Source organism: Vipera berus (genome assembly GCF_964194415.1).
Source record: "Vipera berus genome assembly, chromosome: Z".
NCBI lineage: Eukaryota > Metazoa > Chordata > Lepidosauria > Squamata > Viperidae > Vipera > Vipera berus.
This window is the reverse complement of record NC_138205.1, coordinates 2,157,937-2,180,176: the sequence shown is the minus strand read 5'-3', so window position 1 is coordinate 2,180,176 and position 22,240 is coordinate 2,157,937. Positions and strand designations below refer to the sequence as shown.

General features: G+C 52.2%; 1 protein-coding gene across 1 annotated transcript in view; it reads right to left on the bottom strand.

Annotated features, from left to right (window-relative positions):
• The window catches only part of LOC308677862 (dynein axonemal heavy chain 2-like), a gene marked incomplete at both ends in the record, with an annotated part of 121,978 nt that overhangs the window by 67,188 nt on the left and 32,550 nt on the right, over window positions 1-22,240 (bottom strand). The window contains 20 exons of the mRNA XM_081344562.1: window positions 94-219; window positions 539-637; window positions 831-1,048; window positions 1,274-1,412; window positions 1,511-1,691; window positions 3,238-3,320; window positions 3,623-3,779; window positions 4,225-4,328; window positions 5,271-5,432; window positions 5,535-5,698; window positions 6,696-6,870; window positions 7,416-7,572; window positions 8,006-8,206; window positions 15,838-16,030; window positions 16,683-16,830; window positions 17,157-17,345; window positions 17,977-18,216; window positions 18,741-18,897; window positions 20,868-21,014; window positions 21,469-21,683. Coding sequence (XP_081200688.1) covers window positions 94-219; window positions 539-637; window positions 831-1,048; window positions 1,274-1,412; window positions 1,511-1,691; window positions 3,238-3,320; window positions 3,623-3,779; window positions 4,225-4,328; window positions 5,271-5,432; window positions 5,535-5,698; window positions 6,696-6,870; window positions 7,416-7,572; window positions 8,006-8,206; window positions 15,838-16,030; window positions 16,683-16,830; window positions 17,157-17,345; window positions 17,977-18,216; window positions 18,741-18,897; window positions 20,868-21,014; window positions 21,469-21,683 — 3,255 coding nt within the window. The remainder of the gene's footprint in view (window positions 1-93; window positions 220-538; window positions 638-830; window positions 1,049-1,273; window positions 1,413-1,510; window positions 1,692-3,237; window positions 3,321-3,622; window positions 3,780-4,224; window positions 4,329-5,270; window positions 5,433-5,534; window positions 5,699-6,695; window positions 6,871-7,415; window positions 7,573-8,005; window positions 8,207-15,837; window positions 16,031-16,682; window positions 16,831-17,156; window positions 17,346-17,976; window positions 18,217-18,740; window positions 18,898-20,867; window positions 21,015-21,468; window positions 21,684-22,240) is intronic.

Sequence of the window (22,240 nt, the reverse complement as noted above, 5' to 3'; positions counted from 1 at the left end):
GCCTGGCCAGATTAGGGCTCGCCATCGCCTCAGCACCTGCAAGGACATCCCAGAGACCCCACCTGACGTCCTGCCCCATCTCCGCGTCCTCACCTGTCCGGGCCATTCCTTCACCCATTTGTCTCTCTTGGTCAGCATCTTCTTCAAGGCCAGCCGGCAGTTCCTCAGCACCTCCCTCAACGTCCAGCGCATGGCCCTCTCCACGTCGCACAGCCACTCCTGGGACACATGGAGTCTCGGTCACAAGGGAGGAGCCTCCCAGGCCCCTTCCTCGCCGGACCGTCCTGCAGAGGAGCGGGGATGCGCCACGGACTGGCACCACCTTTGTCAACGCCCAACAAGACCAGTCGCGATCTGGGCCAGCCTAGAACTTGGGACGACGGGCAGAAGAGCGGGCAAAGGATTCCGCGGCAACCTCTTGAGCTCCAAGCAAGCCAGGGACAAGGATGGGTCAAAGGTCTACAGGATGTTTCACGCCAGGCGGTGTCTTCAAAACCTTTACTGGCACCAAACGATTCCAGGTGAAGAAGTGGCTCACCTCCACCGGTCCTTCCAGCAGCACGGAATGGGTGAAGTCCACGTATTCCCCATCCAGGGAGAACATGCCGAGGGCTTCAGAACGGTTGCTGGTCCCAATCTGAGGAAGGAAAGGAGAACAACGTGTCTCCAACGGTGCCCCAGGGGAGATCTGCTCCTTTGGCCTTGCCCACCGAAAGGGCCAAATCCGGGGAGAATCCTGGCGCCAACCAGCCACAGCATGACGTGGAAAGGAAGCCGTGGGGGAACCAAAGAGATCTGGGCCGGAGACCACTGTCTACCCCGAGTCGTACCTTCTGAATTTTGAGGCACTTAATGTTGTCAAAGCACTTCTTGAGGTGGGGCTGGACGGCCTCCGGGTTACGGGACTGGCCCAAGATCTCCAAGAGGTCATCGTTGGACAGGAAGTAGAAACGGGGGAAGATGTGGCGCTTGGTCTCCAAGTACATGTCAAGGGACTTCTGGATGTCTTCCAAGGCCGCGTTCATTTCTACCAGTTTGTCCAGCAGGCCTGCAGGGAGAAGCACAAAAGAGTCGCAAATATCTCCCTTGTCCGGGCCGAGAAACTCGCTCTCCTCGGGAGGTCTCCGAATACTGAAGACCTCCGATGATCTTCTTCCTATCTCCAGTGGCTGAGGTAGGACCTGGAAAAGTCGGATGCGGAGCAGGAAGGGGCTTCTTCCCTGGAGTCGTGGACCCTAACCCTCCACCGCCACCGCAAGGAGGGAAAGCAAACCTGGGTAATGCGTGGCCCGCAGAGCGTTGTTGTCCTTGACAAAGCGGTCCATGATGGTCTTCCAGCTGCTGTTGATGTTGTCAAAGGAGGACGATTCGCCAGGCAGCTGCTTGCGGATGTCTTCTCCCAAGAAGATGTTCTGGAGACGGAGGAGAGAGGTGACGCGTCTGGATTGTAAAGCGCCCCGGCCATTTCGTGGGAAGGGTAGCCAGGTTAGGTCTCAGAGGACCACCTCACCTCCAGGTACATCCACTGCCGCTGCACGGTCAGTAGCATCTCGATCACCTCCAGGATGAGCGAGAGGCAGCGTTCCCACCGGTCCACCTCCTTCTCGAACGGCTTCACAAAGCGGGAAGCCTTCATGGTGGACAAGGACACCTGGTTGTCGTCCAGTGCCTGGAAGACATCCTCCGTTCCTCTGCAGAAAGAGAAGTCTTCCTGAGGGCAAGGCCTCAAAGGAGGCCTAGGAGCAGAGGTCTACCTCTGAATTAGAAGATCTCCTCTTCTCGGCCTAGAGTCCTTGGTGGACTTTAGGCAGACCACCCAGAAGACCAGCTGGGGATCCAAAAGGATCTTGACAGACTCGAACAAGGGGCCCCGTCCAACGGAATGAGCTTCAAGGTGGAGAAAAGCAAAGTCTTACATTGAGGCAGGAAAAACTAAAGGTACAAAAAGTACAGACTGGGCGAGGCCTGGCTTAAAAAAAAACGGCGACGGTAAGAGGGACCTCGGAGTCCCGGTGGACGATCGCTTGACCCTGGCTGTAGCCCTGCGCGGCAGCAGTAAAAAAAAAAGCCAACACAATCCTGGGTTGCGTAAACAGACGCGTAGACTCAAGATCACGGGAAGTATTATGACCGCTTTGTTAAGGCCCTAGCGAGGCCACACCTGGAACGCTGCCGCCAATTTTGGCCACCGGATGACAAAAAAAGAGGTTGAGAGTTTGGGAAAAAAAATTCAGAGGAGAGGAACAAAGGTGATCCAAGGCCTGGAGACCAAAACATACGAAGAAGGGCCGCGGGACCTGGGTTTGGCTAGTCTAAAGAAAAGAAGAAACAGGGGTGACACGATAGCAGCGTTCCAGTATTGGAGGGGCTGCCCCAAAGAAGAGGAGGGGCTCACGCTATTCTCCAAAGCACCAGAGGGGAAGGATGAGAAACAACGGTTGGAAACTGATCAAAGAGAGAAGCGATCTGGAATTAAGGAGAAACTTCCTGACAGTGAGGACCATCAACCAGTGGAACTGCTTGCCACCAGAAATCACGGGTGCTACGTCACTGGAGATTTTTAAGAAGAGGCTGGACAGTCACTTGTCTGAGATGGTATATAGGTTCTCCTGCTCGAGCGGGGGGGCGGGAAGGGGGGGGCTGGACTAGAAGACCTCCAAGGTCCCTTCCGGCTCTATTCTATTCTAACGCCCCTGTTTTGTCAGCTAAGGAGGTGTTACACAATTCCACATTCCCTCTTTCCACTCCTGAGATTTTGGAACTCTCCAAGTGGACCTCCAAGGACATTCTAACGAGGATCGTAAGAGGTGGAAGTGTGGAGTCCTTGAACCTCCCTCAGCTCTCCAGACCAAGCTCAGAGACCACCAAGGACACTAGAGGTAAGATTGACCCAGAAGATTGTAAAGCCCAGGCCATAGGAGAAGACAGCCTTTGGCTACCCTATCTCAGTCCAAACCCATTAAACCTTTGATGATGGTCACCAGCACGCTGGATTGCTTCTGGAAACCAACATGACCATCGTAGACTTTAAAAGTCAAAAAATCCCACCCAGATTTCTGGTTCTGCTTTCAGGGGGCCACTGTGGGGTTTTTTGTTTTTTTTTTAAGAGGCAGGTCCACCTTCAGGCATCGTAGAGTTTGGACCGGGTGTGCCCAAAGCACCCATATCCAGGGTCGGCAACTATCTCCTGACGCTTCATGCTTGACCTTCTCCCTTCCTTGAACCCAGCAGGCCTACCTGACTCGGTGGTGCCCTTTGTCTTTGTAAGGCACAATGTCCAGTGCGGTGACAGCCCAGGTCTTGGCGATGTTCTCCAGAGCCTGGGAGGAGAAGGACAGCATCATGAGAACAGGTCACCCCTCCGTTCTCAGTACCTGTAGATCAGGGACCTTCAAACTTGGCTCCTTGATGACTTGTGGACTTCAACTCCCAGAATTCCTCAGCCAGCAGTCATCAAGGGGCCAAGTTTGAAGACCCCTGCTGTAGATGCCTCTCAACTGGATGCCCAAGAGTTGGTGGAAGTCAAGAGTCTCTCTGGGCTTCTGAAACCAGCACTTGGGCGTTCTCGGAAGAGGGGAGAGTTTGGTAAAGTTGACCCCCGGCTCTAAACAGACGACGCTACCTGCTCAATGGCCAGTTCCTTGGTGGCCGAAGAAGAGATCTCAGCCACCTTCTCCACGTGTTTGTCCAAGCCCAACTCGATGATATTTTCCAGTCTGAAGTCCTCAGCATCTTGATCGAATGTCCGAAGAACCAAGTCTTTCACCTGGTCCCAGTGCCTGCAGGTAACCAGGAATGAATGAATGAATGAATGTTATCTAATTATCTATCTTCAGCAGCAGCATCACCACCCTCTCCATCCATCCATCCATGCATCATCTCTATCCATCCATCCTTCCATCTATCCATCCATCCTCTCTATCCATTCATCCATCCATCCTTCCATCCATCCATCCATCTCCATCCATCCACTCTATCCATCCATCATCTCTATCCATTCATCCATCTATCCATCCTTCCATCTATCCATCCATCCTCTCTATCCATTCATCCATCCATCCATCCATCCACCATCTTGATCCATCCATCCTTCCATCCACCCATCCATCATCTCCATCCATCCATCCATCCTTGATCAATGTTCTCCTGGGCCCAAGGCCAGCCTGGCGTCCCTCAACTCAGCCAACCCCGGACAGGGATTCCTAGCCAACTCAAGCCACCTACCTCTCTCGCAAAGCTGGGTTCCTGAGGTCCGTGATCAAGGGCATGGTCCTCTTAAACTGCTCGATCTTGGCCTTGGAGGTCTCAATTATTTCCCAGTTCCGATCCTTCAGTCACAAAAGAGGGGGCAAAAGCCCATTAAATGACGAAAATTGGGAGAGAATTTGGTGGGGCCGAGTTCTGCCCAGCTGTTGATGCTGAACGCCTCAGCTTCAATTCAGTTCTGGGGCCCTCGATGCTCTCTGAGATGGGTTATGCGCTTGTAGACGTTTCATTTCCCAAGTAGGTAACATCTGCAGTGCTAGAAGGGACTGGGATTTGTGGAAAGGAGAAGGGGGGAGGAGGAGGAGGAGGAGGAGGAGGAGGAGGAGGAGGAAGACAGTGGGGTCCTTGGTGCTCTCTGAGCTGGGTGCTTTTCTTGCAAACGTTTCATGACCCAACTAGGGAACATCATGAGTGCTAGAAGGGGGAGGGGGAGGAGGAGGAGGAGGAGGAGGAGGAGGAGGATGACGACTGTGGAGTCCTTAGTGCTCTCTGAGCTTAGTGGTTTTCTTGCAGGCGTTTCATGACCCAACTAGCTAACCTGATAAGTGCTAGAAGAGAGTGGGCTTTGAAGAGTTGGGGGACGGGGAGGAGGAGGAGGAGGAGGTGGAGGAGGAGGGCTGTGGGCTCCTTGATGCTCTCTGAGCTACGTTGTTTTCCTGCAGACGTCTCATGACCCAACTAGGGAACATCATCAGTGCCAGAAGGGTGTGGGGGGCGGGGGGTCTGGTCTCACCTTATATACTCATGACTTGCCCAACTTTCAATGTTGGTGGGAACGTTCTCAGTGGTCCCTTGAGTGAATCCAGTTGGCCCGGCTGGTGCCGCAGCTGAGTGGGGAAGCCCTCACTCCGTCCTCACATACCCCTTCCCCCCAATGAACTCCACACCTAAGTCCCAAGGGGAAGCTGGAAAGACCCATCCTCCGCAATCTCCTTCTCTACAGAGAGGAGCTCCTCCACCTTCTCCCCTCGTTGCCCGTCACGAGGCCCGCTGGGCTGCCTTGCCTTAAGCTCTTTGCTCAACTTGTTCAGCTTCCGGAAGAGAGCGAAGGCTGTGTTCTCCATCACCTCCGTCTTCAGAGTCTTGAAGCTCCCGTTCTTCCACTCCTCCCAGTGGACCTCCCACTCCTTGGTGATCTCCCAGACTTGTTGGATGTAATCCAGCTCCTGCAGGACCCAGAAGGTGAGCCAGAGGTGGGACGTGAAGCCCAACCTTGGATCGGAGCGCTTCCCTTAAGGAGAAGGTCACCAGTAGAAGGCTCCTCTCACCCTCTCCAGCCTCTGAAGATCTTTGGAGGCGGGCTGGTCAATCTTGAAGATGCCCAGGTTGGAGCGCAGGGCGTTCTCCTCCTCCTTCATGGTGGCCAGTAGCTGCCTCATGGCCATGATCTGCTCCAGGGCAGCATCAGCCGAGACGGCACTGGTGAAAGGACCTGTCAGTGGAGAAGGGCAGAAGACCTGGATGACCTCCATGCTTTGCCTGGGGATGGCCGGCATATTGGCTACACCTACTTCAGATCCAACCACGGCAGGCCTCTACTCGTGAGAAGGCTGCTGTGGCTCAAACACAGGTGAAACTGGGCCTGGGTGGGATGTCCCCTTTCCCTTTAGGAAAAGAAGATGAGCAAACAGCCTGTAGGAGAAGGTGTGGCAGAAGCTGGGGTGTGGAGGTGGGTGTGTGTGTGTGGAGTCAAAACAGGAATCAGCCTAGAATCCCTACATCACAAGCAAACCAAGTCCAACCTCCCTTCCTTGAATCCGCAGACCTTTTTCTAACTCCTAGTATGTCCCAAACATTAGTTGAGAAGATTCCTGTGCATAGGCTTTCAGCAATAAATTAGGTAGAAGATTCCTGTGCATAGGCTTTTACCGATAAAGCAGTTTAGGTAGAAGATTCCTGTGCATAGGCTTTCAGCAATAAAGCAGTTTAGTTAGAAGATTCCTGTGCATAGGCTTTCAGCAATAAAGCAGTTTAGGTAGAAGATTCCTGTGCACAGGCTTTCAGCAATAAAGCAGTTTAGGTAGAAGATTCCTGTGCACAGGCTTTCAGCAATAAAGCAGTTTAGATAGAAAATTCCTGTGCATAGGCTTTCAGCGATAGAGCAGTTTAGGGAGAAGATTCCTCTGCATAGGCTTTCAGCAATTAAGCTGTTTAACTGGACCTTGTAGACCTAGTCTTTTGGGCCTGACAGGACCAACCATCTTCAGTTCCCCTAAGTTGAACGGGGATTCCTCTTGAGGAGTCAACATACAAACCAGAAGTTCTCAGCCCTATCATTTTCCTAAACCACCCCCCAAAGAAAACCAGCCCATCCCACTCCCACCTAAAGAACTGAAGGATGGTTGAAGAGAAGGCCCATCCTCTTTGTCCGCAGCAGAGGACGATGGGCCAGAAGGGAAAGGAGGACCAAGCCCAGAGCTCTTGCTCACCATTCATGTCAAAGTCCTGGAGGAGATTTTGGGCCTTCTTCTTGAAGTCATCCGCGCAGTGGATCAGGCCCGTCTTGAACTTCTCCTTGTGCTTCTTTAACATGGTTTCGCTGTCCAGGAGGCACTGCTGGAAAGCCAGCCATTCCGAATTCAAATCACCCAGCAGCTGCAGCACCTGGCAGGACGGGAGACCAAGCAGCGTTGAGCCCAAACGAGGTGGGAACCAGCGGCCAGCAGCACCACAAAGTTGTGGCGTGCATGGTGGGGTTGTGGACCAACCCAAGGAGGCCACGGCTAACCTAATGCAGGGAGTCCTCGACTTACGAGCACAATTGGGACTAGAATTTCCATCGTTAAGATTTGCAATCTTTTATGCCAGGGTTGTTTAAGCAAATTTCTCCGGTTGTTAAGTGAATCTCACGGCCGTTAAGCCATTGACTCTGCTGGTCAGAACGCCGCCAATGGCATTTACGTGATCCCAGGATACTGCAACAGGCTGGTTGCCAAATTTTGATCCCCTGACCAGGGGGAATGTTGTGACGGTCGTAAGTGCGAGAACCGCTTGTCAGTCACTGTTTATTTCAGTGCTGCTGCAACCTTGGTCGCTAAACAGACAGTTGTAAGTTGAGGACTACCTGTACGTAGGCCGTCAACCTCAGCAGGAGGAGGAAAACCGCCCCCCGGGCCACGTCAGCCCCAAATCCTCAGCCGGGGAGCTACCTCCTCGTCCACGGCCACCTCGTACTTCTCCAGGATGGCAAACTGCTCGTGGATCGGGGGGATCTGCCCCTCGATCTTCAGCAGGTCGTTCTGCAGCGTCTCGTGCAGCTGGAGGCTTCGGCTGAGCTCCTCCAACGTTTGGGGAGGATGGCTGATGCTGCGGGGGCGAACGGCACATTCAGGCCAGGTAAAAGATAAAAGGGAGTCCTTGCAGATTTTACTCGCTATAGTTGCTGACTAGAGGGGTCGGCGCTTATCTGTGTTTCCAGGCCATTGAGCCAGCGCCGTCCGAAGACATTTCCCACAGGAAGACGCGGAGCCCTGTCATCTTCCAGCCGAAGCGGTACCTGTCTATCTATTTGCCTTTGCATGCTTTCGAACTGCTAGCTTGGCTGAAGCTGAGGGGAGGACGGGAGCTCGCCCCTGCTTGGGTCTCAAACCTGGGCTGCTGGCTTCCCAGCCGAAAAGCCCAGCGTCTTAGCTGCTGAGCCAGCGCGCCATCCTTTTACACGGGGAGGGGGTGGGAAAAGAGCGGAGGGTGCGGGAAAGGGGGTCCCTGAGGGGAGCCCGATCGAGGGCGGGACACTCACTCGGCCACGTTGTCTTGTAGGTAAGCGGTCAGGTCCCTCAAGCGGCCGGTGGCCATCTCCTTCAGCAGGTTGGTCAGCTTGTTCTGCCACTCGTTGCAGTGCTGGACCACGGTGGCCTTCAGGTGGGAGCAGTCCAGCAGCACAAACTGGATGCTCAGCACTGTCTCCTCCCTCTGAACGTTGTTGGCCACCTCCATATAGCTGGAAGGGGCAGAGACGCAGAGCGCTGGAAGGGGACCTCGGAGGTCCTCTAGTCCATCTCCCCCCTGTCCCAGACAGGAGACCCATACGCCATGTAGGACAACGGACTGTCCAGCCTTTTTTTGAAAATGTAAAGGTGATATATATGAGAGAGAAGGTGGCTGGCTGGCTGGACAGACAGACAGACACAGACAGAAAGGGATAGAGATAGATTATATATAGATAGATGAGAGAGGGAGAGAGAGAGAGGATGGATAGATGAGATAGATAGATAGATAGATAGATAGATAGATAGATAGATAGATAGATAGATAGATAGATAGATAGATAGATAGATAGATAGATAGATAGATAGATAGATAGATAGATAGATAGATGGATGGATGGATGGATGGATGGATGGATGGATGGATGGATGGATGGATGGATGGATGGATGGATAGATGCATGGATGACATAGATAGATAGATAGATAGATAGATAGATAGATAGATAGATGATAGATAGATGGATAGAGTTAGAGATAGAGAGCGAGCGAGCGAGAGAGAGATATGACAGACAGATAGACAGACAGACAGACAGATAAGATTATTAGAGGTACAGAGAGAGATGACAGACACAGACAGACAGATGATGGATACATAGATGATATATAGATGATACATAGATAGATTATGATGAATGGAGGATGGAGTGAGAGATAAACTAGATGTAACCCCAGTAGACAGAATAGACACACAAAGAGATAGATCACAGAATCAGAGAACTGAAAGAGACCGTGGAGGTCTTCTCGTCCAGGGGTCCCCAACCTTTTGGGCACCGGGGACTACCAGTTCCGTGGAGAGAGGTTTTTCCGTGGACCGGAGGGTGCATGGTTTTGTGTGTTTTCTGCATCCCGCGGATGGGGCTTCGCTTGTTTGTGCGGACCGGTTGCCAGCATGCCGTGGCCCGGTACCGATCCACGGACCGGGGGTTGGAGGTTATCCACTCCCGTTTTTGAAAGCCTCCAGTGTTGGAGCACCCACAACATCTGAAGGCAAGCTTCTCCACTGATTAGTTGTTCGCCCAGTCAGGAAATTTCTCCTTATTTCAAGGTTGGATCTCCCTCTGGCCACCTTCCACCCATTGCCCAGATCTTAGGGAGAGCAAATTGAGGCCCTCTTCCCCACGACAGCCCTTCAAGGACTGGCTACTGGGTCTCCTCTAAGCCTTCTCTGTGTTAGGCCGGACCTCCCTAGATCCAGCCTCAAGGGATCCCCACACTTATTTAGGACGAAAAAGCAGGCCCCACCTTCTCTAGGCCAGAAGCCTCGGTCCCGAGGCAGCCATCTCCCCTAGTTTGGGGGTGCTCAGGCCTACCAGACCCCCTTCTTCTCTAGGCTGGAGAACCAGAGGCTTCCCCACCGAGCTGCTGGAAAAACGGTGGGGCTACTTAGCATGCAGCGAAGGCTGCGGAGCTGCGGAAGAGCAGATGTTCGGCTGGCCCAGTAATGAAGCTGGAGCACCTGGATGTCACCTACATAAATTCCGGGCTTCCTTTAATGAATCCCCTTAATCTAATGATCCTCCGTCTAATCCTTGCTCTGATAAAAGGCGTCCGATGGTCGACTTCGGGGGGAAAAAAACCCCCAATGGGATTGATTGATTGATTGATTGATCTCCAGGACGGAGCAGAAAAGAAGGAAGGAAGGAAAGAAGGGAGGGAGGGAGGGAGGGAGGGAGGGAGGAAGGAAGGAGGGCGGGAGGGAAGGAAGGAAGGAAAAAAGCAGAAGGAAGGAGGGAAGGAAGGAGAGGAAGGAAAGAGGAAGGAAGAGGAAGGAAGAAAAGAAGGAAGGAGAGAAAGAAAAAGGAAGGAAAATAAAGAAAGGGAGAGGAAGGAAGGAAGGAAGGAAGAAGAGAAGGAGGGAGGGAAGGAGGGTGGGAGGGAGTGAAGGAAAAAAGCAGAAGGAAGGAGGGAAGGAAGGAGAGGAAGGAAAGAGAAATGAAGAGGAAGGAAGAAAAGAAGGAAGGAGAGAAAGAAAAAGGAAGGAAAATAAAGAAAGGGAGAGGAAGGAAGGAAGGAAGGAAGGAAGAAGAGAAGGAGGGAGGGAAGGAGGGCGGGAGGGAAGGAAGGAAGGAAAAAAGCAGAAGGAAGGAGGGAAGGAAGGAGAGGAAGGAAAGAGAAATGAAGAGGAAGGAAGAAAAGAAGGAAGGAGAGAAAGAAAAAGGAAGGAAAATAAAGAAAGGGAGAGGAAGGAAGGAAGGAAGGAAGGAAGAAGAGAAGGAGGGAGGGAAGGAGGGCGGGAGGGAAGGAAGGAAGGAAAAAAGCAGAAGGAAGGAGGGAAGGAAGGAGAGGAAGGAAAGAGAAATGAAGAGGAAGGAAGAAAAGAAGGAAGGAGAGAAAGAAAAAGGAAGGAAAATAAAGAAAGGGAGAGGAAGGAAGGAAGAAGAGAAGGAGGGAGGGAAGGAGGGCGGGAGGGAGGGAAGGAAGGAAAAAAGCAGAAGGAAGGAAGGAAGGAAAGAGAAAGGGAGGGGAAGGGAGGGAGGAAGGAGGGAAGGAAGAAAAGGAAGGAGAGAAAGAAAAAGGAAAAAAGAAAATAAAGAGAGGAAGGAAGGAAGGAGGAAAGGAAGAAAAATAGACAAGGAAGGTTATGGGAATGAGGAAGGAAGAGAGAGAGGGAGGGAAGGAAGGATGGAGACAGAGGAAGAAAGAGAGAAAGAAGAAAGAAGAAAGAGAGAAAGAAAGAAAGAAAGAAAGAGAAAGAAAGAAAGAGAAAGAAAGAAAGAGAAAGAGAGAGAAAGAAAGAAAGAAAGAGAGAGAAAGAAAGAAAGAAAGAAAGAAAGAAAGAAAGAAAGAAAAAGAAAGAAAGAAAGAAAGAGAGAGAGAGAGAGAGAGAGAGAAAGAAAGACAGACCCTGATTTTTCCCACCATCCTCCATTGTCCAGAGCCCTCCAAAATCTGCCAAAATGACACACACACCCTTTGGCGAGGGGGGGCTTGGAGGAAGGAGAGGCACTTTTAGACCCCTTTTGTTAATTGAAATGTAGCCTTTTTGATTATTTCCCTCTCCCGGAGTCATCCCAGCAAAGGAGGCCAGCAGGTGGAGAACGATTCCAGGCCCCAAGGGGACTTATTAAATCTTCCCCTTTCTTTAATTAATTCCCTGTTAATGGGTCACTGCGAGCACGAAGCCAAACTTTTATTTTTAACAGGGAAGAAAAAGAGAGGGAGAGAAAAATGGAATTTGGGGGGGGGGGAGGGGGAAAGAGGAGGGGAAAAAAAACACAACGCAGCAGGATGCAGAGAGAAACAAACCGGGCCGTGTTCAAACGGGGGTCCTGGCAGAGACAGATGAGGCTATGGGCGGGAGGGGGGCGCTTGTTCCAGGCCCCCCCACTCTTTCTAGGGGTCCAAATCCACCTTTTCCCAGGCCGGGCTCCTAAATCAGCCGTGTCAGAAGTGCTGAGTCGGCAGCGGAGAGGGCAAGCTGGCTGCGAAGATGCCAGGAGATGCCGCTCAGGGTGCCAAAGAGATTTATGCCATGGTGAGATGCCCACACACACACACACACACACACACACACACACACACACACACACACGCAACCTTGCCCACCCCCTTCTTGTGGTGGTGGTGGGGAGCATCTTGAGATGGCCGCTGCGGGTTTAGCAGGGCGATTTCCAGTGGAAAAACTATTCCATTCCGAATTTCCGGTGGATTTGATCCCGAACGGCAGAAGCAGAGCGAAACTCGCTTACAGGCGGTCCTTAGGGCCACAGCTCAGCCCCATAATTCCTCTTGCCAAGTCAGACATTTTTGTGAAGTGAGCTGTGCCCCCCCTTTTATGGCTTTTCTTATCCCGGCGGTTCCTCCCCGGGCAAGACGGCCGTTAAGCGGATCGCTGCAGTTCTTCGTCACACACTTGTTAAGGGAATGGCGTTCAATGGGTCACCTTGAAGGCGTTGAGGGAATCGGCTTTGCTAGTCAGAAGGTGGCCAAAGGGGAATCACGCGACCCGGGGACGCTGCGACCGTCGTAGATACGAGTCGGTTGCCAAGCGGCCGAATTTGGATCGTGTGGCCCTGGGGAATGCCGCAACGGTCGTAAGCGTGAGTCAGTCGTCAAGCATCCGAGTATAGATCACGTGACCGCGGGGATGCTGCATTGGTCATAAGTGTGAAAAATGGCCATAAGCCACTTTTCTCAGCGCCGTTGTAACTTCAAACAGTCGGTAAATGAACTGTTGTAAGTCGAGGACGTCCCGTATTCTGTTTTTTCCCCCTTTGCCTGCCTCTGAGGGTCCTATGGAACATTTCCCAAGGCCCCCCGCCACACAGAAGCCTGAAAGCAGGAAGGAAGGTCAAAGGGCAAGTGGGCGTGGCTACAGGGGGTCCTCAAGTTACAACCGGAATGGAGCCTGCCCGCCACCATTGTAACTCGTGATTGGTCGCATGACCGACCCCAATTTTATGAGCTTTTTTGCGGCAGTCAACAAGCAAGGAGGAGCAATTATAAACTGACCTCCGTGGTTATTATGCAAGTGATGTCGGTCGTTAAACGAGCCAGCAGTTCGCCATAGGTCAGTTTTGCTGAAAAGCGGAAGGCCGGTTTTCGGTAAAACGGTAATGAAACACAGTTAACGTGACCGCAGGACGTTGTGAACTGTTGGAGCTTCAAATCCAGATCGTAAGTACAGGTAGTCCTCAACTTACAACCACTAGTTTAGTGACTGTTGAAAGTTACAACAGCACTGACCAGTCCTCATACTTATGACTGGTCCTCACACTTATGACCGGTCTTCACACTAACGGCCGGTACTCACACTTATGACCATCACAGCATCCCCACATTCATGTGAGCAAAATTCATCGGCTTGGTGAGAGCCAGGATTTACAATGATTGCGGCGTCCCCGCCGACTTCTGACAAAGTCAATGGGGGAAGCCAGATCCGCTTAATGACTGTGCTGATTCACTTAACAGCCGGGGTAGAAAACACGGTTGTAAAATTGTGTGTGACTCCCTTAGCGACGGTTTTGCTTAGCACTTGGGAATTCTGTGGTCCCCGTTGGGGTCCTAAATCAAGGACCACTTGTAACCCCAGAAAGATCTGTCAGAACTTTGGTTGCTAAGAGAGTGGTCGTAAGTCAAGGACCGCACGTCCTACCTCACCGAATGGATAGGGCTCTACACAATTACAGGTAGTCCTTGGCCTATCGCGGTTCATTTAGTGACCATTCAAAGTTACAACGGCACTGAAAACCGTGACTTAGGACCGCCTTTCCCACGACCGCTGCAACATCCCCAGGGTCACGTGATTCAAACCGGACGCTTGGCAACTGACTCGTACTTATGACACGTGCCGGGTCCCAGGGTCACGTGATCCCCTTTTGTGACCTTCTGACAAACAAACCCAATGCAGGAGCCCAATCACCGCATGACTAGCTTCACATCTGCCGTGATTGCCTTAACATGAAAGGTCGTAAAACGGGGCAAAAAAAACCAACATGTTAACATCCGTCTTGCTTAGCCACATAAATTCCGGGCCCAACTGCGGTCCTTAAGCCGAGAACCGCCTCTGTTAAATCTGACTTGGCAAAGCCAAGATGGACTGTTATCCCCTCCCAAAATGAAGCCACAGCCCCCTCCCTCCCGGACTAGGCCTGGGGAGGGGAGGGGGCTTCCGAGGGCCTCCGGCCTGCAGTGGCGGCGGCAGCAGCTGGCTCTTGTTTACGCAGCTCTTAATGGGAGGTCTCCAGAGGCAGAGCTGTACAAACATCCGACTTGCACAAAGACACACTGCATTTCGGGGCACCGCTTTAACTGTTTCCCGCAATTGCTTCTGACATTTGCATGGAAACAGGTTTTCGTCTCCCGGTGGCTGCTCGTTTGCCGAAATCCGTAGCTCGCGCGGCGCTCAGTGAGCAGGGCAGCAGTAGCCCACAGGGGTCCTGCGCCCCACGGCGTAGGCTGGAACGGGAAGCCTGCCAAAGGCTTAGTGGGGAAAGCCGGGGGGGGGGGGGAGGGCGGGCGGGGGGGGAGAGATGGAGAGCAGACTTTGGCTTAGCTGCCCCCAGCTGTTCTGCTCCTGGTATGGATGGCGATCACTGGCAACCACCGAGGCGCGCCGAGTGTCGTCAGCCCCGGGCCAGCCTCTTTAATGACAATCGCAGTTACCCTTCACCATTATACACTTAGAGCGAGTTAATTGTAATTATAAGATAGTCCTCGGCTTGCGACAACTGAGCCCAAAATTTCCACTGCTAAGCGAGACACTCGTTAAGGGAGCTTTGCCCCGTCTTACGACTTGTCCTGCCACCCCTTGTTAAGTCAAGCGCTGCAGTTGTTCAGTCAATCTGTCCGCCCCACTGACTTTGCTTGACCGGAGGTCGCAAAAGGGGATCACGTGACCCCGGGGGATGCTGCAGCCGTCATAAATCCAACTCAGTTGCCAAGGGTCTGGATTTTAGTCATGTGACCGTGGCGATGCTGCAACGGTCGTAAGTGCGAGAACTGGTCATAAATGACTTTTTACAGTGACAGTGCCGTTGGAACTTTGAATGGTGCCTTCCAACATTATTATCATCGTCGTTGTTGTTGTTATACAAATGTAACAGAGTAACTGAATAACAAAGGGACCTTGGAGGTCTTCTAGTCCAACCCTCTGCTCAAACAGGAAACATTCCTCGGAGAGACACCCCTACGCAGTTCTATCCTTCCTAGCCTTTCCTGCCCGTTTGAGGTAGACATCTGCTCAGAGTGGGATTCCACGCTCAGCTCGCTTATCCTGGAACCGTTCCTGATTCTTCTCCAAAGCTTGGCCTGCTTGGAGGGCCTGGGTTGCCTTCTTGGGCCACTGAGAAGATCTGAAACGGTCCTACTTGGGCCAGTGGGTGGCTCTGGGTCAACCAGGTTGAGTCAGCTGCACTGATTCCTGATCTGGAGGAGCTCGCGTGGGACCTGTAGCCCTTCAACTTCCCACCGGGCAGGTTCCTCATGGACACCAACCCGTGGCACAATTGTCCCAGCAGCGGCACCCCTCGACTCAGGGATCTGAAAGGTCTCCTCACACACAAGCACACTATTAGCGTCCTCCAGCCGAAAAAGGCTTCAAGAATCTAATTGCTCAATGGAGCTGGCTTAAAGGAGATTTACAAGAGATAAAGTACCTCTTCACAGAGCGGGTAATTAACTTGTGGGGATTTATTACTCAACGTGTGGATGGCCACCAACCTGGGGGGGGGGGAAATGGATCCATTCCCGGGGGACAGATCTGTCAAAGGCTTGTAGGCCTCAAGAAGACACCATGCTACCTGCAAAGTAGGGGGAAGATGCCTCCAATGACTGGGGGGGCGGGGCGGGCGGATTTTGGCAGGAGGGGGGGAACACCATCTCCTGCTGTGAGGTCTCCAGAGGCATCTGCTAAGTTGCCATGGAAAACAAATGCGGGATTAGCATGGGCCTTGATCTGAGCAAATGCCTCGTAGGATTCATAACGGATGGTGGCTACTAAAAAGGATGGGTTTCAAGGAGAATTGGAATACATCAAGGAGGTCTGTTGAGGTTCTCCTAAACCCTTCAAGGCACCTCTAGGTTGGTGTCAACAGGGCGGGTTGTCAATTTCCTCCGCCCCATAGCTTGAGAACAACCTTACCGAGCAGTATCAGCGTCGAAGGATGAGACCAGTGGGTTGAGATGCCGGTAGCGGTTGATAAAGGCATCTTTGTTGACTTCCCAAATCTCCCGGTAGACGTCCCAGGTCTTCAGGTAGCCCTGGAGGAGGGCGGCATTGTTCTGCATGCCGTTGATGATCTGAGTCTGAATTTTCTTGATGTCTTCATCCCGCTCTGAGAAACAAGCAAAACATAAGTTTCCCAGAACTTCCTAAAACTCTTCACCAATAACCAACAGTCAGCAGGACTTGGGGAGATCCTAACAGGGCACCTTGAAGGAACCCAGCAGAAGTTGTTCATGTTCCAACAAAGGAATCACTCAACTTAACTCTGGTACGGAGAAGAGTCTGCAGGAAGTTCGCCAACAGAAAGCAATGGACCTGGAGCATCCCAACTCTAGTGTTGTGGAATGGGAGGAACCGCAAGTGAGATGGTGCCTCAAACCATCACTAGGCCTCTTTGCCTTGTTGGGCTTTGGAGGTGAGGACCAGCACCTTGAATTGCACCTGGAACCCTACTGATACCTAGTTTGGTTGACAAAGCAGAGGTGTTATCTCCATAACTGCTTGGCCACAGCCTTCTGCAACAGCTGAAGCTCCCAGTTATGATCCACAACTGGTCTCTTAGTGTGAGGAACCTCTACTTTTGCACCTAGCTTCATTCAAGACTGAACTGAGATGGGCGATTGCATTCATCTAATCTGGGCAGGAAGAAATTGACAAGAATCCACGCATACAGAGACATGTCTCTGGGATCCTGTCTCTGGGGTCCTCAATAGACCTTGGGGGGATGGGGACAAGCGTCCCAGCCAAGGAGGCTGCCTTACCCACAAGGACAGAAATGGGTTCGTGGGCAAACTTGCGCCGGACAAGGATCTCAGGAAGATGCCGGAAGACAGTAATGCTGGAGATCAGATGGGTGCTGATGTCATTGACCATGCTCGCCAGCTGGAGAAGTGAGGGGGAGAAGGCCACCTAGGAGAGCAGAAACCAGCCAGGGAGTCAACAAGGATCAACAAGGAGACCTCAAGGTCTACCGCGAAACAAGGCTAGGCCAGGAAGAAGGGGAAAAAAATCAATTAACTTTGGGGTCCCAGACCCACAACTCTGCTGAGGACAGGGCCGCAAGCTCAAAAGGTGGACCTGTTTTCAGGTACTTGGTGAAAGACCATTCAAAGGAGCTTGGCATGTCCCATTGTCCTTTGATCCTGGAACAAGCAGAGATCTAATATTCATCTTCACGTTCTCACCTCAGGAGGAGAAAAGTCGCTCTCAGAAGTGAGAAGACCTCCACGGCTCACCTGGGGAGTCTGCCCGGGAGAATTGTCCTGCAGAATGACCTTCACCCTGAAGAGAGGGTTGGGGCTGGTCTTGCCGTCACCGTTGATGGCCTTGGAGAGCTCCATCAGGGACCACTTGACGTTCAGCCGCAGGGCGTCCTCCATCATCCGGTTCATCCTGACCGTGTAGTTGAACCAGTACTGCTGGACCTGATGGAGAAGAGTTGGGGAAGAGGGGATGGGTTGGCATCAGAAAAAGTCCACTGGGAATTGGCAGAAGAGGGCCCGTATCAGCCCCTTGAGACGAGGGAGAAGAAAGCCTTCCCCAGGATCCTAAATGGACCTTCAAGATCCATAGCAAGGGTGGTCGCTGGACATCACCAGATCAATGGACAATGTAGACCCTCCAACCATGACAGGCCTTCACTGAAGCCATTTCAAGGCATCTCTGGGCACCAATTTTCAGTTGGAGATATGCAAAGAAGATGAGAAAGCTAAAGAACAACGAGGCAGACCCAAAAGAAGATGGAGAGACAGCATCAAAGACACACTACAACAGCATCAAAGAACAATGGGAGGAGGTGGAGGAGAAGGAAAAGAAGAAGAAGGAGAAGGAGAAGAAGGAGAAGGAGAAGGAGGAGGAGGAGGAGAAGGAGAAGGAGGAGGAGGAGGAGAAGGAGGAGGAGGAGGAGGAGGAGGAGGAGAAGAAGAAGAAGAAGAAGAAGAAGAAGAAGAAGAAGAAGAAGAAGAAGAAGAATCACACGGGTTCAGCTCAGTGTCCTTCAAGCACGCAGCTCATGAATTTTTCCCTTGCCAAAAGATACTTGCTGGTCCTCCTCACCTCGGGCCCATCGTTCTTGAAGACCTCATACGTCTGCCGCATGATAGCAATGCTGTCTTCGTGGAAGGTGACCAGCTTCTTCTGCACCAGCTCCCGGTGGTCTTTCTGGTCCTCCTCAAACTCCAGGTCGTTGTAGACCCGCTTACCAGTGATCCGGACCAAGAGAGCCTCGCTCATCTGCTGAGCCCGGCGAGCAATGGCCAAGGTGGCTGCTTTGTATTCATTCACAGTGTTCTGGACCTGTGGGAAGAGCGATGGAGGACATCAGGAGAGAAGATGGAAGAAGAGCCGCAGATGTTGGGAAGAGGTGGTTCTAGCGGGCATTGGAGGACCACGCTCGGAATGGCAAGAGGAGAAGACGTGGCTGGCCCAAGAGACCTGAAGGTATCTCAAGAGCAGCTGCTCTGTCCTGGAGGACATGGTCAGAGGAGCAGGAGATGGCTTTGACCTCAGAGGTGGCAAAGAGGGCAACCAAGGCAGAGGTGAAGGCTACATGAGGATAGGCAAGGAAAGGCTAATGCCATAATTTCCACAATAAGGGGAGCAAGGAACTCCTGGCTGGAGCAGAACCTCCGAAGGAGGGAAACGCTATCCTGGTGTCCTCCATCTTTCACAGCCCCCCTGTACTGAGTGGACAAAGCAGCTGGGAGGGGGGCAAATCTGCTGCCAAGTGAGTTGTGGGTCTTGGGATGTCAATCCTCATTTTTTTTGTGTGTCTCGCAAGACATCCTGGTCCCCGGGAGCGAAGGAGCCCACATCCTGACCTTGCTGGCATGCAGACGACACTCGGAGATGAAGACCGTGCTGGCCCCCTTGAGGGACCAGTGGAGCTTCTTGAGGCCAGGTTGGATCTTCCGGTCCAGGTAGCGGATGCGTTCCCGGAAAAGGCCCCTCTCCTCCGTGGACAGCATGCTGATGATCCTGTGCACCCAACCAAGGGTGGAAGGTGTTAAGATCCAGCTTCTCCTTCCCCAAGAGGGAAAGGAGCCAAATTGTGAGGGGTTCCAGGCCTTGCCATCAAAATACAATAAGTAGCAGCTGGCCTTCCTCCAGATGTTCCTCGTTCCCATAATTCGCTCCCATCCCTGCATCTGGCCAGAGAGACTAGTGTAGATTGCTCAGCCTCTGAGAAGCTTTGGGTTCCTTAAGGAAAACCTGGAAAATTTTGCCCAGCCCCAAACCCTTAAAGTCCCGCGAGGGTCCTTCAGTAACGGATCTTCAAAGCAAGGTTGCAACTCCCAGAATTCCCCAGCCAGCATGGTTGAAGTCCACTCATGTTAAGCGTGGAATTCTGGGAGATGAAGTCCACATGTAATTCTGGGAGATGAAGTCCACTTATCTCAAGCGTGGAATTCTGGGAGATGAAGTCCACTTAAGTGTGGAATTCTGGGGGATGAAGTCCACTCATGTTAAGCGTGGAATTCTGGGAGATGAAGTCCACTTATCTCAAGCGTGGAATTCTGGGAGATGAAGTCCACATGTAATTCTGGGAGATGAAGTCCACTTATCTTAAGCGTGGAATTCTGGGAGATGAAGTCCAGTTAAGTGTGGAATTCTGGGGGATGAATTCCACTCATGTTAAGCGTGGAATTCTGGGAGATGAAGTCCACTTATCTCAAGCGTGGAATTCTGGGAGATGAAGTCCACTTATCTCAAGCGTGGAATTCTGGGAGATGAAGTCCACTTAAGTGTGGAATTCTGGGGGATGAAGTCCACTTATTTTAAGCATGGAATTCTGGGAGATGAAGTCCACCCATCTTAAGCATGGAATTCTGGGAGATGAAGTCCATGTGTGGAATTTTGGGAGATGAAGTCCACTTATCTCAAACGTGGAATTCTGGGAGATGAAGTCCACTTATTTTAAGCATGTAATTCTGGGAGATGAAGTCCACCCATCTTAAGCGTGGAATTCTGGGAGATGAAGTCCACATGTGGAATTCTGGGAGATGAAGTCCACTTATCTTAAGCGTGGAATTCTGGGAGATGAAATCCAAATGTCTTTAACGTGCCCAACACTGAGAAGCCCTGTCCTAGAAACCCCCCCCCCCGATCTTCCCTGCCCAGGTGGCATGTGGGACTACAAACCCATTACCCCCAACCGATGTGGGATATGGATGATGGTCACAGTAGTCCTAACGCACTAGGCCTGTTTCAATCCCCCCTGAGCAACAGCTGTAAACAGCCCCCTTCCTCCTGCCCTACTGCCTCCCTCCCTCACCCCCCCCAACCACCCACCTGGTCCCTAATTAATTTCCGAGGAGAAAATCAAGCAGGCACAAAAGACCAGCTCCACACACGTGTGTCATGACAAGAATACAGCTGCCAAGAGAAAGCTCGTTGCAAAGCATGCTTCCTCGGCGGAGCCCACGACACACACACACACACACACGTCCCCATCGTGGCACTCGAGAAAGAAAACAAAAAACAGGGATCCTCCTTGCCAAGCACACACCTCCACAGGACGCATCTCAGGAAGTCGAGCGAAGTGTCTTCTCCTGCAGAAGAAGACCTTCTGCTCCCCCGCGTGAGCAGAGGACAACGGCAGAGTCTTTATCGGACTTGGGATCCATCCATCATCTCTCCATCTACCTATGTGTCTTTTTCTATCTATCTATCTATCTATCTATCTATCTATCTATCTATCTATCTATCTATCTATGTATCCATCCATCCATCTTCCATTTTATGTATCTATATATGTATCTATCTATCATCTATCTTGAGCGTAAATGGACTCCAGAAGATGGCAGAGGACAGGAAGGCCTGGAGGAACGTGGTCCATGGGGTCGCGAGGGGTCGGACGCGACTTCACAGCTAACCACAACAGACCCCAGAGGAGAAAGCAGGGTCGCGAGGAGCTTTCCGACCTGACGGGCCCCAGGGCTACTAACCTGTTGTAGTCTCGGGCCACCAGGAGGAGGTTCTCCCTTAGGTTCCTCAGGTCTTCCTTCCGTTCGTACACCTCGACCACGTAATGGGGGATCTCAAACAGCACCCTCTCCCAATAGTGGATTTCCACAAATAATTTCAGCAAGTGCCTGGAGGAGGAGGAGGAGGAGGAGGAAGAGAAGGGAGGAGGAGGAGGAAGAGAAGGAAGGAGGAGGAGGAGAAGCAGAAAGAAGGAAGAGGAGGAGGAGGAGGAAGAGGAGGAGGAGGAAGAGAAGGAAGGAAAGAGGAGAAGGAGGAAGAGAAGGAAGGAGAAGGAGAAAGAGGAGGAGGAAGAGGAGGAGGAAGAGGAGGAAGGAAAGAGGAGAAGGAGGAAGAGAAGGAAGGAGAAGGAGAAAGAGGAGGAGGAGGAGAAGCAGAAGGAAGAGGAGAAGGAAGGAGAAGGAGAAGCAGGAGGAGGAGGAGAAGGACGAAGGAGAAGGAGAAGAAGGGGAAGGAAGAAGGAGGAGGAGAAGGAGGAGAAGGAAGAAGGAAGGCCACATGAGACGGTGGTGGAACGCCAGGGCCACAAGGCCCTCCCCGGTTTTTCCCGCGCCTCTCCCTCACTTGTCAAAATTGATGTCCAGCATTCCCGGCATCTCGGCACTTGGGATGAGCAGAGGGGTGTCCAGGCGCTTCAGGCTGTCCTTGTCCAAGCCTTGGGTCCACTCGTGAAAGGTCTTCCTCTCGATCTCATCCATGGCCTGCACCAGAAGCTGGTAGGTCTGGAAGCTCTCTTCTCCGGTCCCAATGTGAGGGATGAAGTGGGCTTTGGTGAGACACTGGCCAAAGGGAAAGAGAAAGGGACCGTAGGAGAGCGGGGCAGGCAGAGCTTAAATGCGTCATCAGCGCAGAGTCCTTGCGTTGCCAAAAGGGATCCAAGTCCAGCCTCCCTTAAATTCCCTCGATCCTTCTCTACTGCCCATGCCCCAACTGTTGATTGACTAGATTCTTATGCGTGGGCAGTCCTCGGCTTACGACCATTCATGTGCTGAAAAAAGGGACTCGTGACCGTTTCACCCCCCGACCGTTGCAGCCTCCCTGCGATCAGCTGATTAAAACTGAGGTGCTTGGCAACCCACTCGTATTTATGACGGTCGCAGCGTCCCGGGGGGTGTCACGTGATCCCCTTCTGGCGACCTTCCGACAAGCAACGTCCGTTTGGGAAGCCGGGTTCACTTCACAACCGGGTTTACTAACTTGGCGGCCGCAACGGTTCGTTTAACAACTGTGGCAAAGAAGGTGGTAAAATGGGGAGAGACTCGTTTAACAACCGTCTTGCTTAGCAAACGGAAATTTTGGGTTGAGCTGTGGTTGTAAGCCGAGCCCTACCCAAAAT